General features: G+C 38.5%; 1 protein-coding gene across 1 annotated transcript in view; it reads right to left on the reverse strand.

Annotated features, from left to right (window-relative positions):
* Positions 1-17500, reverse strand: part of LOC107726034 (receptor-type tyrosine-protein phosphatase mu-like) — a 95012-nt gene that overhangs the window by 40278 nt on the left and 37234 nt on the right. Inside the window, exons 10-12 of the mRNA XM_016535507.1 lie at positions 16579-16696; positions 7037-7161; positions 5622-5719 (exon numbers count right to left, since the gene is read on the reverse strand). Coding sequence (XP_016390993.1) covers positions 5622-5719; positions 7037-7161; positions 16579-16696 — 341 coding nt within the window. The remainder of the gene's footprint in view (positions 1-5621; positions 5720-7036; positions 7162-16578; positions 16697-17500) is intronic.

The following is a 17500-nucleotide window of genomic DNA, read 5'->3' on the forward strand; positions in this document are numbered from 1 at the left end:
TGATTCCAATTTTTTGCGGTGTGTGTGTGTGTGTGTGTGTGTGTGTGTGTGTGCTTGACTATATGGTTTATGTGTATAATGACATGGGTATTTAAAATGTAAACATGGTTTATGAGGTTTACACTGTGTCCCTGTGAACCAAATATATTAAAAAACATACTAAACATTTGGATGGATGGAACGATAAATGGATCAACAATAGATGGATGGATGGATTAACGATGGAGGGATTAATGATGGATGGATGATGGATGGATGGATTAACAATGGATGATGGATGGAGGGTTCAACAATATATGGATGGATGGAGGGATTAACAATTGATGGATGGATGATGGGTGGATTAACGATGGATGATGGATGGATGGATGGATGGAGGGATTAACATTAGATGGATGGATGATGGACGGAGGATTTAACAATAGATGGATGATGGATGGAGGAATTAACATTAGATGGATGGATGGATTAACAATGGATGATGGATGGAGGGTTCAACAATATATGGATGGATGGAGGGATTAACAATTGATGGATGGATGATGGATGGAGGGATGAATGATGGATGGAGGAACTAACAATAGATGGATGGATTAAAGATGGATGGATGATGGATGGAGGGATTAATGATGGATGGAGGGTTCAACAATAGATGGATGGATGGAAGGATTAACAATTGATGGATGGATGATGGATGGATTAACGATGGATGGATGATGGATGGAGGGATTAACAATAGATGGATGATGGATGGAGGGATTAACATTAGATGGATGGATGATGGAAAGAGGGATTAACATTAGATGGATGATGGATGGAGGGATTAACATTAGATGGATGGATGATGGATGGAGGGTTCAACAATAGATGGATGGATGGATGATGGATGGAACTTGGGCTGGGCGATATACCGGTGGACACGATTAACCGGTAGAAATGTTGGACTGTGGTCTCTGTCGGGGTTACACGCTAACGCGATGCTGCTGTGCTACGTGGTCAAGAAAACGTAACATCTGCATGCGTTTTTAAGCATTGCGGTTTAAAAACAAGTGATTTTAAGCCGTTGAAACATGATCAGCAGCGAGAGAGAACTCATTTGGCGATATGTGCGTGTTGTCAGAGAGAGTGTTCCTGAGAGCCGTCAGAGAGACATGCGAGAGAAGACGGAGCTCGTAGAGCACAGGAGTTTTTGCCGCTTTATAGGCCTTGAGCGGTTAAATAGACACAATGTGTCAGAATGTCTGTCTTATGGATGGAGGGTTCAACAATAGATGGATGGATGGAAGGATTAACAATTGATGGATGGATGATGGATGGATTAACGATGGATCATGGATGGATAGAGGGATTAACATTAGATGGATGGATGATGGATGGAGGGATTAATGATGGATGGATAGATGATGGATGGAGGATTCAACAATAGATGGATGGATGGAGGGATTAACAATTGATGGATGGATGATGATCAGCAGCGAGAGAGAACTCATTTGGCGATATGTGCGTGTTGTCAGAGAGAGTGTTCCTGAGAGCCGTCAGAGAGACATGCGAGAGAAGACGGAGCTCGTAGAGCACAGGAGTTTTTGCCGCTTTATAGGCCTTGAGCGGTTAAATAGACACAATGTGTCAGAATGTCTGTCTTTGCAAGTGTAAACACAGTTATTTAGGTCTTAAGTGAAAGCAAACAGCTGAGAAAGAAAACACATTAAAAAACATCTAAGTTTAAACATCTTATTTAATCGCTGACTGTTTACTGGTCTTCAGTGAGCCTGAGGTTGTTTTTTTTAGGCTAGTATTAGCTTTTTTGTGATATTGACACATAATTATGAAATTTCTATGGTATCAAAAGTGTTGATATCATAAAGACCTTATTTAAAGCAAAAATAACTATATCGTGATATATAGTGTTAACGTGAAATGAAATTAATTGTATCGTGACATAAGATTTTGGTCATATCGCCCACCCCTAGATGGAACGATCAACGATGGATGGATGGATGGAACGATTTGGCCCACCGACTGAGCCTGGTTTCTCCCAAGGTTTTTTCTCCATTTCTGTCACCGATGGAGTTTTGGTTCCTTTGTCTTGCTTAGTTGGGGACGCTTGACTGATTGCACAGACACTATTGAAGAGAGCTGAACTGGATGATTACATCACTGAATCATCAATGAACTGACTTTAGCTGAAAAATGGATGATGGATGGATTAAAGATGGATGAATGATGGATGGAGGGATTTATGATGGACGGATAATTAAGGGATTAACATTAGATGGATGGATGATGGAAGGAGGATTTAACAATAGATGGATGATGGATGGAGGGATTAACATTAGATGGATGGATGATGGAAGGAGGATTTAACAATAGATGGATGATGGATGAGGGGATTAACAATAGATGGATGGATGGAGGTATTAACATTAGATGTATGGATGATGGATTGAAGGATTAACAATAGATGTATGGATGGATGGAGGATGGAGGATTTAACAATAGATGGATGATGGATGGAGGGATTAACAATAGATGGATGGATTAATGATGGATGGATTAAAGATGGATGGGGGGATTAACAATAGATGGATGGATGGAGGTATTAACATTAGATGGATGGATGATGGATGGAGGGTTCAACAATAGATGGATGGATGGATGATGGATGGAACTTGGGCTGGGCGATATACCGGTGGACACGATTAACCGGTAGAAATGTTGGACTGTGGTCTCTGTCGGGGTTACACGCTAACGCGATGCTGCTGTGCTACGTGGTCAAGAAAACGTAACATCTGCATGCGTTTTTAAGCATTGCGGTTTAAAAACAAGTGATTTTAAGCCGTTGAAACATGATCAGCAGCGAGAGAGAACTCATTTGGCGATATGTGCGTGTTGTCAGAGAGAGTGTTCCTGAGAGCCGTCAGAGAGACATGCGAGAGAAGACGGAGCTCGTAGAGCACAGGAGTTTTTGCCGCTTTATAGGCCTTGAGCGGTTAAATAGACACAATGTGTCAGAATGTCTGTCTTTGCAAGTGTAAACACAGTTATTTAGGTCTTAAGTGAAAGCAAACAGCTGAGAAAGAAAACACATTAAAAAACATCTAAGTTTAAACATCTTATTTAATCGCTGACTGTTTACTGGTCTTCAGTGAGCCTGAGGTTGTTTTTTTTAGGCTAGTATTAGCTTTTTTGTGATATTGACACGTAATTATGAAATTTCTATGGTATCAAAAGTGTTGATATCATAAAGACCTTATTTAAAGCAAAAATAACTATATCGTGATATATAGTGTTAACGTGAAATGAAATTAATTGTATCGTGACATAAGATTTTGGTCATATCGCCCACCCCTAGATGGAACGATCAACGATGGATGGATGGATGGAACGATTTGGCCCACCGACTGAGCCTGGTTTCTCCCAAGGTTTTTTCTCCATTTCTGTCACCGATGGAGTTTTGGTTCCTTTGTCTTGCTTAGTTGGGGACGCTTGACTGATTGCACAGACACTATTGAAGAGAGCTGAACTGGATGATTACATCACTGAATCATCAATGAACTGACTTTAGCTGAAAAATGGATGATGGATGGATTAAAGATGGATGAATGATGGATGGAGGGATTTATGATGGACGGATAATTAAGGGATTAACATTAGATGGATGGATGAATGATGGATGGAGGGATTTACGATGGATGGATGATGGATGGAGAGATTAATGATGGATGGATGATGGAGGGATTAACGATGGATGGATTAAAGATGGATGGATGGATGATGGAAGGAGGGATTAACGATGGATGGATGGATGATGGATGGATTAAAGATGGATGGATGGATGTTGGATGGAGGGATTTACGATGGATGGATGGATGGATGATGGATGGAACTGGGCTGGCCGATATACCGGTGGACACGATTATTCGGTAGGAATTTGCCAACCGATAAAATTAGTTTGTTATTGTCCTCTTGCATTTTTGACAAACTATTTTCCTGTTTAATACTCTAAAGCTGCTTTGACAGAATCAGTATTGTATAAAGCACTATAGAAATAAAGAACAATAGATGGATGGATGGAGGGATTAACAATTGATGGATGGATGATGGATGATGGATGGAGGGATTAACATTAGATGGATGGATTAATGATGGATGGATTAAATATGGATGGGTGATGAATGGAGGGATTAACAATAGATGGATGGATGATGGATGGAGGGATTAACAATAGATAGATGGATTAATGATGGATGGATTAAAGATGGATGGGGGGATTAACAGGTGCTGTATGACATATGATTAACAGAGGATGGTTGGATGGAAGGATAGATAGATAGATAGATAGATAGATAGATAGATTAGTTTGTTATTGTCCTCTTGCATTTTTGACAAACTATTTTCCTGTTTAATACTCTAAAGCTGCTTTGACAGAATCAGTATTGTATAAAGCACTATAGAAATAAATGTGCTGTATGACATATGATTAACAGAGGATGGTTGGATGGAAGGATAGATAGATAGATAGATAGTTAGATAGTTTCCTCCAGAAGGTCTGAGCTGAGTGTGGCTGCAGATGGATGTCAGTGGAGCGCGGCGGTGGGTTTATGGGTCTCTGCAGGGAAGCAGCGCCGCTCGAGCCCACATTAGATCAGCATCATATAACAGACCGGCACCACACATCTGCACAGCTGGACCAGAGGAGATCCACGACTGATCACAGCCTCCATACTGAAGCTCTGTTCAACAGCATTATCAAAGCCATCCGTTCTGATCCGGCATCAGTCAGCCGTTAGAATCAACGACATTATTATGATTCAATCAAATTATGAGTCTTTATATAACTGTCATGATGAGGTTTATTCAGTCTTACTGCGTCCAGGTCTACTTTTAAACATGTTGAACTTTAATAATAATTAAATGGATCAAGCTGCTAATGACTGTAATTAAACGAGCTGATTTCAGAGGTGTCTATATCCAATGATGAAATACGTAAACTCATTCACAGCATTAAATAAACAAATGTTTTATTATTTAAAAGGATGAAATGTAATTGTCAGTCTACAAAACTCTAGTCTGTCTGTAGACTGGGCGGTCTGGGCTGTTCTGTCTGATAATGAGCTTCATTGATCAGTTTCTGGCCACTTCACATTGATGAAGCCCAGAATGCATCGTTTACTCTGCAAGTGATCCTGCGGGAGTCGATTTCACACACTCATCTGAACTGCAGACACCAGCCAAACACACACACACACACACACACACACACACACACCCAAGCACATGCATACACACACACACACAAACTCTACTACTGTTCACCACTGGTTATTGAACAGAACTGATCTGAATAATGACTTTATTGTCTTCTGTAGAGCTGCTTTACAGCTGAAACAGAGTTTGTTTCATAATTGATGAACCTTGCAACATCAACACTTTTATTTTCCTGTTTATTACAGTGAAACAGTCTGTATTGTATAAAGCGCTATAGAAATACATGCGGCTTGATATGATTGTGAATGTAACTCAGAGATGATCCTGTGGTTTTGTGAGATTCTCAGCAAACAGCTTTAGTGCAGATGATGTGTGATGCAGATGTTCGCACAAACACACACTTTCACACTCACCCTGCCAACTTCCACCAGGTTGGTCACCATGACAATGGTTGCCGTGTTCTCCTGCCACACCATCCTCCAGAAGTCGATGACGGTCTCCTGCATCGGTCCTGCAGAGAGAAAACACACGACCGACTCAAACATAATGACACCTTCATCATCTTCAGCTTCATTGAACAACCTTTGAGGAGTTATTCCATTATGGGACCAATTAATCTGAATTAATGTTGTTTTTAATCAAGTGCTGACTGAAGAAAATTACTTTTGACAAATGATTAAAAGTGTTTTAATGGCTTTATGAGCTCTTAATGTGAGTTCAGACCTGCTCACACACTCTCTCTCTTTCTCTCTCTCACACACACACACACACACTTTTATGTGTCTAAAGCATATAAAGTGAATAAACTCGTCTTCATCAGCTCACTGTTTTACATAAACCATGAGAAATGATAAAAACGTTCATTTGACCCCGTGTTGGGTTCACGCATGCTCATATCAGCGGCTCATCGGTCTTCGGTCCGAGTCGAACTGTTTCCCCAGCGCTGAATGATTCATTCATCACAGGATCTGATTCGCCGCTGTTTCGGCTCATTTGGAGTCACAGTGACTGTCAGGCGTCTGAAAGTGAGTTCTGATTCAGTAACTTGTAGATCTGTGCTGCTCGAGCTGCGAACTGATTCAGACGATTCAGTCCGATTCAATGAACTGATTCAACTAGTTCACTAAAAAGAATCAGGTCAAAAGAATGATTCGTTCGTGAACCGAACATCACTCCGGACCGTTTTTTCCTGAGGCTCTAGATTACAGGTAATAATGCTGTAAATAATGTTCAGTTTCTTGCACAGACTGATCGTTTCTCTTCATAAGACCCTGATATATCATCAGGAGCCACAGGTATTCATTCTGTGTTGCCTGTCGATGTGTTTTTGACTCTCAAAGTGACGGTAGCCATTGACTTGCATTTTATGATTCACAGAGAACCACGCTTTCAGCTAAAAATCTTCTTTACTGATCTACTGAAGAAAATGAAGTCATCTTGGATGGCCTGAGGATGAGTAAATTACCAGCACATTTTCATTTAAGGGTGAACTGTCCCTTTATATCACAAACACACACAGAACTTTAATGCTACTTTGTCAAGAATGTTAAAATCTCTGCTTCGTGTAACCCAAATATGAAGACAAGAGCAGACTTTTCAGAAACTCTATGACAGTATAAGATACGACAGTATGTTGATGTTCAGCTGAACTAGTTCACATTCAGGCTGTAAGAGCATCTCCATGTTCGTCAGTCGTGAGGTTTGAAGCGCGCCTCGATGGCTCGAATGTCTTCTCTCGCTCCCACTCGGCCGGCCCACGAGTCTCAGGGGACGCTGGGATGATGGGAGGCGAGCAGGACACCTGCTGAGTGGGTTTGTAACGTCACACCGCAGCCTGTCAGACACACACTCTCATCTCCAACAGTTACCGTCTGCACAAACACACACGCGTGCCAGTCTAGCAGAGGTGTTTCCAGAAACTGCAGCGTCTGCGTGACATCTGAAGACATGCGGCTGCTTCACACGAGCAAATGATCTGCAACAGAACCTGCTCAAGCTCCTTCACCATCAGAACCAGCAGCAGATTCACTGATTCCTTACAGACTCTGCTCTACAGCGCCACCTACTGATCACCACATATCAAACAGTGCTATTCTTGCTTTGAATATTTGGTCTCTTTTGATTGATTGGATCATACAGAACAAAATGATATTCCTCAAAATGAGCTCAAGCAAAACTGACAACATTATAGGGTTTTATCATTAACTAAAACTATAAAAACATCTTCTTACTTGAAACAAAATACACATTTACTGAAATAAAAATATAAAAAACTTAAACTTATATTATCGTTAGCTAGAAAAAAACTACAATATAAAAAAATTACTTCTCGAAACTAATACACATATTATTATTCATAAAAATATAATTCTTATTTGTTGTACATTTTACAAGAAAATTATTTTATTTTTTCTACTTAAAAATTCAGCATAACTTGCCATTTCCTTGTAATTATTTATGAAATTTATTAGAAATGTTCTAGTAAATGTATTTTTTTTTCAGTGTAAAAAATTTAAATGAACAAAAGCTATTTAATTTTTTTTTAAACTAATAAAAATGACAAAACACAACAAAATGACTAAAACTGTAACAAAATTTTAAGTGAAAACAGGAAATATAAAAATGAAATCAAATTCAAATTATTACCAAAATCTAATTATGAAAAAAAACTTTAATTTAATATTATTATATATATCTTTTTTTTAATGTTTTCCCCCCCCCCAATTTTTATATATCAAGCAGGACATTAATTTATGTATATTAATTTATATTAGAAATGTTCTAGTAAATGTTTTTTTTTTTCAGTGTAAAAAATTTAAATGAACAAAAGCTATTTAATTTTTTTTTTAAACTAATAAAAATGACAAAACACAACAAAATGACTAAAACTGTAACAAAATTTTAAGTGAAAACAGGAAATATAAAAATGAAATCAAATTCAAATTATTACCAAAATCTAATTATGAAAAAAAACTTTAATTTAATATTATTATATATATCTTTTTTTTAATGTTTTCCCCCCCCCCAATTTTTATATATCAAGCAGGACATTAATTTATGTATATTAATTTAACACTTTAATCAATTTAAGTATTATGTATTACAAGTATTATGTAAGTATTACGTAAATAAAAATTACAGCATGATTTTTAAATAACTTTTTTGTTAAACTACCAATGACTAAAACCTTAAACCTCAATATAAGTAATTTTAATCATTACCAGTAGTAATTATATTTGTCCCGACACCAGAACACTGTTTATTTAAACCAAAACATTACAGATTTCATAACCCTCAATAATCACCACAAACTGAATGACTAAATTCAGTTAACTTTACACATATGCATTACCTCACACAAAGCCATATATACTAATACTAATTGTTTTTATCATCTTCAAATGTAAATGATCCTGTAATCCAGCTCTAACCTGATAAATGTGAGGAATTCATTATTTCTTATTAGTATTCATTTCTGTGCAACAACGTGCATTGTGAAACATGCTATGCAAAATAAATACATAAATTAATTAAAAACGAATAATAAAATAGAGGACGTGGACATCATGAAACTCTGGAGAAAAGATGTAAATTACAGCTAAATCTGTTAAAATCATAACCCTACTTTGCTTTGATTATTTCAATCATCTTTTAGGAAACATGCATGAACGTACAGTACACAGAAAAAGAAAAGCTAAAATAAGACCTGATATTATCGGGTCTTAATATTGGCCAAATCAGACTGATGCCAATAACAAAAAGCACTAATATGAAGCACTAACAGCAGGGAGCTTCTCTCGCTCCAATCAAGAGGCTTTCACACGCAAAAGCACCGCAAACGCTTGATGACGCGCACCTGGTGCTTCATTCCCAGAATATCTTCAACTGCACATTACCAGGAAAACAAATGTGCTACTGAACTTATTGGAGAAGTTTCAGCAAAAAAAAGAGAGTAAAACACAAGAGGAAACTTTATGCTGAAGTCTGAAGATTCTGCCAAAAAGGGGGAAAATTGCACACACATCCCGTATCACAAACTTCAGCTGTCAAGAGCTGCTGAACTAAAACTAGTCACTAACCATCAAATTAGAGCAATAAAACCAGAGGAAACTGCTGCTCAACCTGCTGAGACTGTCAGTGTGTTATGTGGTTGCTAAGGTGCTCTGACTGGTTGCTAGGGTTGTGTATCAGACGTTTGATTTGAGGAATCGTTCACGACTGGAGCACAAGCACTGCACTAATGCTCAGGACTAGAGGTTTATCACTATCACTATCAGCACTAGTACTAGTGAGGAAATATATCTAAATTACGACCTATTCTCTCAATGTCAAATGCAGAAATGTTAATCCATGCGTTTATGACCTCAAGGTTAGATTATTGTAATGCTTTATTGGGTGGTTGTTCTGCACGCTTAATAAACAAACTCCAGCTGGTCCAAAATACAGCAGCTAGAGTTCTTACTAGAACCAAGAAGTATGACCATATTAGCTCGGTTCTGTCAACACTGCACTGGCTACCTATTAAACACCGTATAGATTTTAAAATCTTGCTAATTACTTATAAAACCCTGAATGGTTTAGCACCTCAGTATTTGAACGAGCTCTTGTTACATTATAGTCCTCCACGTCCACTGCGTTCTCAAAACTCTGGCCATTTGATAATACCTAGAATATCAAAATCAACTACGGGCGGAAGATCCTTTTCCTATTTAGCGCCCAAACTCTGGAATAACCTACCTAACATTGTTCGGGAGGCAGACACACTCTGTCAGTTTAAATCTAGATTAAAGACCCATCTCTTCAACCTGGCTTACACATAACACACTAATACGCTTCTAATATTCAAATCCGTTAAAGGATTTTTAGGCTGCATTAATTAGGTCAACCGCAACCGGGAACACTTCCCATAACACCCGATGTACTTGCTACATCGTTAGAAGAATGGCATCTACGCTAATATTAGTCTGTTTCTCTCTTATTCCGAGGTCACCGCTGCCACCAGATCCAGTCTGTATCCAGATCAGATGGTCACTGCAGTCACCCGGATCCAGTACATATTCAGACCAGATGGTGGATCAGCACCTAGAAAGGACCTCTACAGCCCTGAAAGACAGCGGAGACCAGGACAACTAGATGAGCCCCAGATACAGATCCCCAGTAAAGACCTTGTCTCAGACGGCCACCGGGACAAGACCACAGGAACCAGATGATTCCTCTGCACAATGTGACTTTGCTAGCCTGAAATTGAACTGCTGGTTTTGTCTGGCCAGAGGAGAACTGGCCCCCCGACTGAGCCTGGTTTCTCCCAAGGTTTTTTCTCCATTCTGTCACCGATGGAGTTTTGGTTCCTTGCCGCTGTCGCCTCTGGCTTGCTTAGTTGGGGACACTTCATTTCCAGCGATATCGTTGACTTGATTGCAAATGATTGCAAAGATACTATTTAAACTGAACTGAGCTGGATGATGACATCACTGAATTCAATGATGAACTGCCTTTAACTGAAAAATGAGTGTTTACTATTGTCATTTTGCATTATTGACACACTATTTTCCTAATTAATGCTAATGTCAGCGGAGATCAGGACAACTAGATGAGCCCCAGATACAGATCCCCTGTAATGACCTTGTCTCAGACGACCACCGGGACAAGACCACAGGAACCAGATGATTCCTCGGCACATTGTGCCTTTGCTAGCCTGAAATTGAACTGCTGGTTTTGTCTGGTCAGAGGAGCACTGGCCCCCGACTGAGCCTGGTTTCTCCCAAGTTTTTTTCTCCATTCTGTCACCGATGGAGTTTTGGTTCCTTGCCGCTGTCGCCTCTGGCTTGCTTAGTTGGGGACACTTCATTTCCAGCGATATCGTTGACTTGATTGCAAAGATACTATTTAAACTGAACTGATGATGACATCACTGAATTCAATGATGAACTGCCTTTAACTGAAAAATTAGTGTTTACTATTGTCATTTTGCATTATTGACACACTATTTTCCTAATTAATGCTGTTCAGTTGCTTTGACACAATCTGTATTGTTAAAAGCGCTATATAAATAAAGGCGACTTGACTTGACTTGAGGACTGACGAACCAGCACTAATGAACGAGGGAGAGTTACTGATGATTTACTGGATTTTGCTGGTTTTCCTACACTGATCTAATAACTGTGAGCTCAAGCTGCTGCGGAGAGTCCAGAGCTGCACTTACTGCCAGAGAGAGTGTGTGTGTGTGTGTGTGTGTGTGAGTGTGTGTGTGTGAGAGAGAGAGTGTGTGTCTGTGTGTGTCTGTGTGTGTGTGTGTGTGAGAGAGAGTGTGTGAGTGTGAGTGTGTGTGTGTGTGTGAGAGTGTGTGTCTGTGTGTGTGTGTGTGTGTCAACTGGACTGACAGCTGCAGCTCCAAACCTCAGCAGAGAACACACACACACACACACATGACAAATCTCATTAAGGTGTGAGCTCACCCAAAAAATTTAATTCTGTTCATTTATTCGCCACTTTAAAGACACTTCTAAGAAACCTTTATACTGTTTTTTGTTCTTTGTTGAGTTTGACGGCTGCTGATCTTTGTACATTTATTTTAGTCTCTGTTTGAGTGTGTGTGTGTGTGTGTGAGAGAGAGAGTGTGTGTCTGTGTGTGTGTGTGTGTGAGAGAGAGTGTGTGTCTGTGTGTGTCTGTGTGTGTGTGTGTGTGAGAGAGAGAGAGAAAGAGAGAGAGTGTGTGTGTGTGTGTGTCTGAGAGAGAGAGTGTGTGTGTGTGTGTGTCTGAGAGAGAGAGTGTGTGTGTGTGTGTGTCTGAGAGAGAGAGTGTGTGTGTGTGTGTGTCTGAGAGAGAGAGTGTGTGTGTGTGTGTGTCTGAGAGAGAGAGTGTGTGTGTGTGTGTGTCTGAGAGAGAGAGTGTGTGTGTGTGTGTGTCTGAGAGAGAGAGTGTGTGTGTGTGTGTGTGAGAGAGAGAGTGTGTGAGTGTGTGTGTGTGAGAGAGAGAGTGTGTGTCTGTGTGTGTCTGTGTGTGTGTGTGTGTGAGAGAGAGTGTGTGAGTGTGTGAGAGAGTGTGTGTGTGTGTGAGAGAGTGTGTGTGTGTGTGTGTCTGAGAGAGAGTGTGTGTGTGTATGTGTGTGCATACATTAAAATCTGCTAAGGGGTAATAACTGAATAACAGAATTAAAAAGTGATGTTTCACTATTATTTATGACAGGATCTGCATTTTCATGGGATTAAATAAAAGATTTTTGTAATGAGATGCAATAAAAACAACTTTGTGCATCAAAACCACTCCTTTCAGGCTGAAAAACTTGATTTTCAAAAGTCAACAAATTTGCTACAGCTGAACGTATTATCTTTGACAAGCCAAGCATGTCAGTCTTTGAGTAACACGGAATAAAACATCTCCAGCATGTTTTATAAATACCCAAATTAAAACACAGATTACCACTTACGCATGTTATCACGTCCGTCAAGAACTGAAAATATTGATAAAACACTCTCATGGGCATCAGTCGCTTCACTGAACACTTGCCGCTGACTAAGAAATAAATAATTATTACTTTACGATCCATCTGTTTTCAAATCCACATAATTTGAATATCACAGCATTGATGTCTGTCAAACAATAACGTGCACGATACACAGTTATATTTATGAGAAACCTCACACTACCGGATGTTTGGACTAAGTCATCGCTTTCCGAAAAGAAGGAGAAAATGATGGCCTGAGTGGCTTTAACATGCTGTCTGTCAAAGACAATAACATGCATAATACATAACACACACGCAGTGCTGGGTAGATTACTGAGTAACTGCAGACCAAATTACATGAGAAAAATTGTAGTTAGTAACCTAATCCATTACATTACACACTTTGATTACTTTTAGATGACTTCTGACCTAACTCGTTTATCATATTGATTTAAATTGCATAATTTTGTACCATACTGATATAAAAATACAAAGAGAAAGAATGTTGCATTAAAGTGCATTAAACAAAACATTACATCAACATTTCCCAAACTGGGCTTTGTGAAGAAACTGCAGGGATTTGTGAGTTTAATAATAAAAAAAAAAAGCTAATAATTACAACAATCAAAAATAAGACACTTACTAAAAAAGTAGTATTTTATTTGTTTACCTGCATGTCATGTGACCATTAACCAACCTCAGAGAACCATGAGCATGCAAATTTGTTACTTATAATTATTAACTTAAATTGAACCAATTAACCCTAGAATCTCAGGGGTTCTTCAAATAAATATATTAGGTGAAAGAGGTTCGGCTGACAAAAAAAAAAAAGTTTGGGAATCCCTGCATTACATATAAATCAGAAATAACATGCATTTTAATGCATTTGAAAGACAAAATCCTTCCAAAGACACAGTAATACATGGATAAATAACCCACTGAGTGATAATTAAAAATAAAAATGAACATCAGTAGTCGATGCCATGTTGAAATGCTGAGAAAACACCTCTTAAAAATGAAATGATTTGAAATGTGTGGTGTCTCCATTTTCTGTGTAATTAGTCACCGTACTACACTTTCTGAATGCATATAAGCAGCAGGCTATTTTGGAAAGGAAAAATTAAAAAGATGAACAACAAGAAGTAGGGAGAATCAATAAATTATGAATAATTAATTGCTACTGTGTGAATTATGTTTAATCATGTAATAAAAAAGTAACTGTAGTCTGATTAAAATGTAATGTAATCCAGATTACATGTAATCAGTTTCTACCCAGCTGTGCGCAAGCGAGTATAGATATGTGAGCCTGCAGCACAAAAGCAGTGTTAAGTCGCTGGGGTATATTTGTAGCAATAGCCAACAATACATTGTATGGGTCAAAATTATACATTTTTCTTTAATGCCAAAAATCATTAGGATATTAAGTAAAGATCATGTTCCATGAAGATATTTTGTAAACTTCCTACCGTAAATATATCAAAACTTAATTTTTGATTAGTAATATGCATTGCTAAGAACTTCATTTGAACAACTTTAAAGATGATTTTCTCAATATTTAGATTTTTTTGCACCCTCAGATTCCAGATTTTCAAATAGTTGTATCTCAGCCAAATATTGTCCTATCCTAACAAACCATACATCAATGAAAAGCTATTTATTCAGCTTTCAGCTGATGCATACATCTCAGTTTCACAAAACTGACCCTTATGACTGGTTTCGTGCTCCAGGCTCACATTTGTTCTTCACTCACTGAAATTGAATCCGAATGATCAGAGAACCGAGTGAAATACGTCACACAGCAGAATAAATGCTAATACAGTAAAAAAAAAAAAAACCTTTGCTGTGTTAGTGAACATCGTTCAGCATGTGTTGGTTTTGACGGACATTTTTAATGCACGAACTACGCATTCTGTTGCTGATTTTTCAATAATTTGACAGATGTTTCGATTAATATTTTCAGTATTAGTTCAAGTTTAACAGAAGGCTGTTTTTCGGCTGAACTATTCCATTAGTTGAGTCTCTCTCCTGCAGCAGAAGAGGAAGCTTTTCTTCTCATTGGGTAAAGCGATGGTCTTTTATCCGGTCAGATCTCTCGACAGTGACAGTGTTCATGCATTATTCTCTTACAAGCGCACAGAGGTAAAAATCTCCCATCAGCCCTGGGTTTCTCCCGGTACGTCTCACACCTCGACCCCAGGGCTGCGTCTCAGGACCGCTTCTGTTCCCACGCTTCACTCCTGTCTGTCTGTCTCTCATGTCAAGCTCAGAATGAAGATGATGAATTATGTATCGCTGCAGCTCTCAGAGAATCCTGATGCTGAAGCCCAGCTCATAAACCCATCCTGAAGTCCTTTATGAAATCAGTCTGACGCCCTGCATTCGTTAAAGCTGTTACTGCCTCACATTTAAAGATGCAACACGTTTAATGATGGAGTGACAGAGAGAGGGAACGCCTCAGGCAGCACAGATGAAACCTCAGGCGCTGAAGAACCTGAGAGCCACTGAGACATCTATCTGAAGCTGCAAAAATATTTATATAAATTGCACATCTGAATAGATAATGTCCACATATTATATATGACTATATAAGCAACTTAATTTAATTATATAAATGTAAATAATGAACAGTTTTCAAAGAAACGACTACTTTTATTAATCAAGGCTGCATTAAACTGATAAAAAAGTGACAGTAAAGACATTTATAATGTTACAAAAGATTTCTGTTTCAAATAAATGCTGTTCTTTTGAACTTTCTATTCATCTGTGAATCCTGAAAAATAAAATGCATCACGGTTTCCACAAAAATATTAATGTTTTCAACATTGATAATAATCAGAAATGTTTCTCGAGCAGCAAATCAGCATATTAGAATGATTTCTGAAGATCATGTGACACTGAAGACTGGAGTAATGATGCTGAAAATACAGCTTTGATCACAGAAATACATTACAGTTTAACAGTTATTCACATAGAAAACAGCTGTTTAAAATTGTAATAATATTTCACAATTTTTACTGTATTTTTGATTAAATAAATGCAGCCTTGGTGAGCAGAAGAGACTTCTTTTAAAAATATTTTAAAAATTACCGACCCCAAACTTGTGAACTTATAACAGGGAGTGTTTAGATTTTAAATATATGTTAAAATAAATTAAAATCATAAGTCTCAACACATCTAAGATTAATAGTTCATATATTAAAACATTTAAAATACAGTAGATAAAATATAGTTGAAAATAAATTATCTAAAATATAATTATACATCTTTAAAATGCTTTGCCGATTTTGTCTGTAAAACAGTTGTGGTAATAAAGCCCTTATTAAAGATATTTGAAGAGAGTGTGATGGATGTGTTAGTATGCAGAGAAACACGCTGGGCCCTCGTGCATGTGTGTGTGTGTGTGTGTGCATGTGTGTGTGTATATAAGTGTGCTTTAATTGAGACACGGATCAGCTTTAACCCGTGAGCGCATCTCTGCCGCCACCGCCGGCCCTCGGCAGGCCAGATTAGATGAATGACAAACGCACTTCTGTTAATCCATTTATTTAATATGCCACTCGTGTGCCGCACATCACAGCCAGACCTGATTAATCGCTCAGGAGACGTGAAGGGCGGCTCAACACACACACACACACACACACACACACACACACACACAAGTGATGTCATCATCCAGTTCAGCTCTCTTCAATAGTGTCTGTGCAATAAAGTCAACAATATTGCCAGAAATTAAGTGTCCCCAACTAAGCAAGGCAAAGGCGACAGCGGCAAGGAACCGAAACTCCATCGGTGACAGAAATGGAGAAAAAACCTTGGCAGAAACCAGGCTCAGTCGGTGAGTGAGTGTGTGCGCTCGTGCTCTTGATATAATGTGAGTGTGGCTTGATGTGTGTGTGTGTGTGTGTGTGTGTGTGTGTTTGAGTGCGGTGACCTTTGTGAGAAGGTCACGGCTGCTTCTGTACTCACATCAACGTAATTAGCATTAATGTAATCAGAGTTCTGCTCGCCGTCCAGATTCTGCAGCCGCACGCGCGAGTGATCATCTGCAAACACACACACACACACACACACACACACAGACGGACGTCAGCGTCTCATGTTGTGTGTTTCTCTCCAGTTCCTGCGTAATCTGATGGTCTCTGTGTCCAGATAACACGCGTGTGTAATCTAGAGATTCTCACAGCTCGCAACCTACTGTATATAATATTTGATATATTATCATTATAATACATATTACCAGTATATATTATATATTGTTGATTGGCGTAAATTAGAGCATTTTAGGAACTTAAAGGGGTGGTTCAGTGTTTTTTTTCTAGGCTTGATTGTGTTTATGGGGTGCAGTCTAACATGTGTTAATGCTTCGTTTAAAAAAAAAAACGCATTATTTTTCAGATAATTTACTTTTATTCCACACCGCTCTGTCCCTTCTCTAAGAAACGGGCTGATCTTTTCCTGTTTTTATGAAGCCCCGCCCTCAGAAATAGGCGAAGTGCTGTGATTGGTTAGCTAGCCCAGTGTGTTGTGATTGGCTAAACCGCCTCTAGTGCGCGTTAAAAAAGTAACATCACAATGAACCACCCCTTTAAATCAATTTAAATTAAAGAGAGTCGCAGATAGATATGAAAATGATTAACACATTTATAACAGAACTGATTTTGGAGCAAGAAATCTTGACTAACTTTATAACCAGAGCCTAAAAATAACATTTTGGCAGTGAACTGAGAAAATATACCATACATTTTTTTTTTCTGGACATGAAACTGGCTGTGCATTATTTAATTACAAAACAGACAGAACAAATTGGAAACACATCTAACATTTATTTAGGTATTTATTTATTTAAG

This window comes from Sinocyclocheilus rhinocerous, unplaced genomic scaffold (assembly GCF_001515625.1).
Source record: "Sinocyclocheilus rhinocerous isolate Xijiao unplaced genomic scaffold, SAMN03320098_v1.1 scaffold1484, whole genome shotgun sequence".
NCBI classification, from domain to species: domain Eukaryota; kingdom Metazoa; phylum Chordata; class Actinopteri; order Cypriniformes; family Cyprinidae; genus Sinocyclocheilus; species Sinocyclocheilus rhinocerous.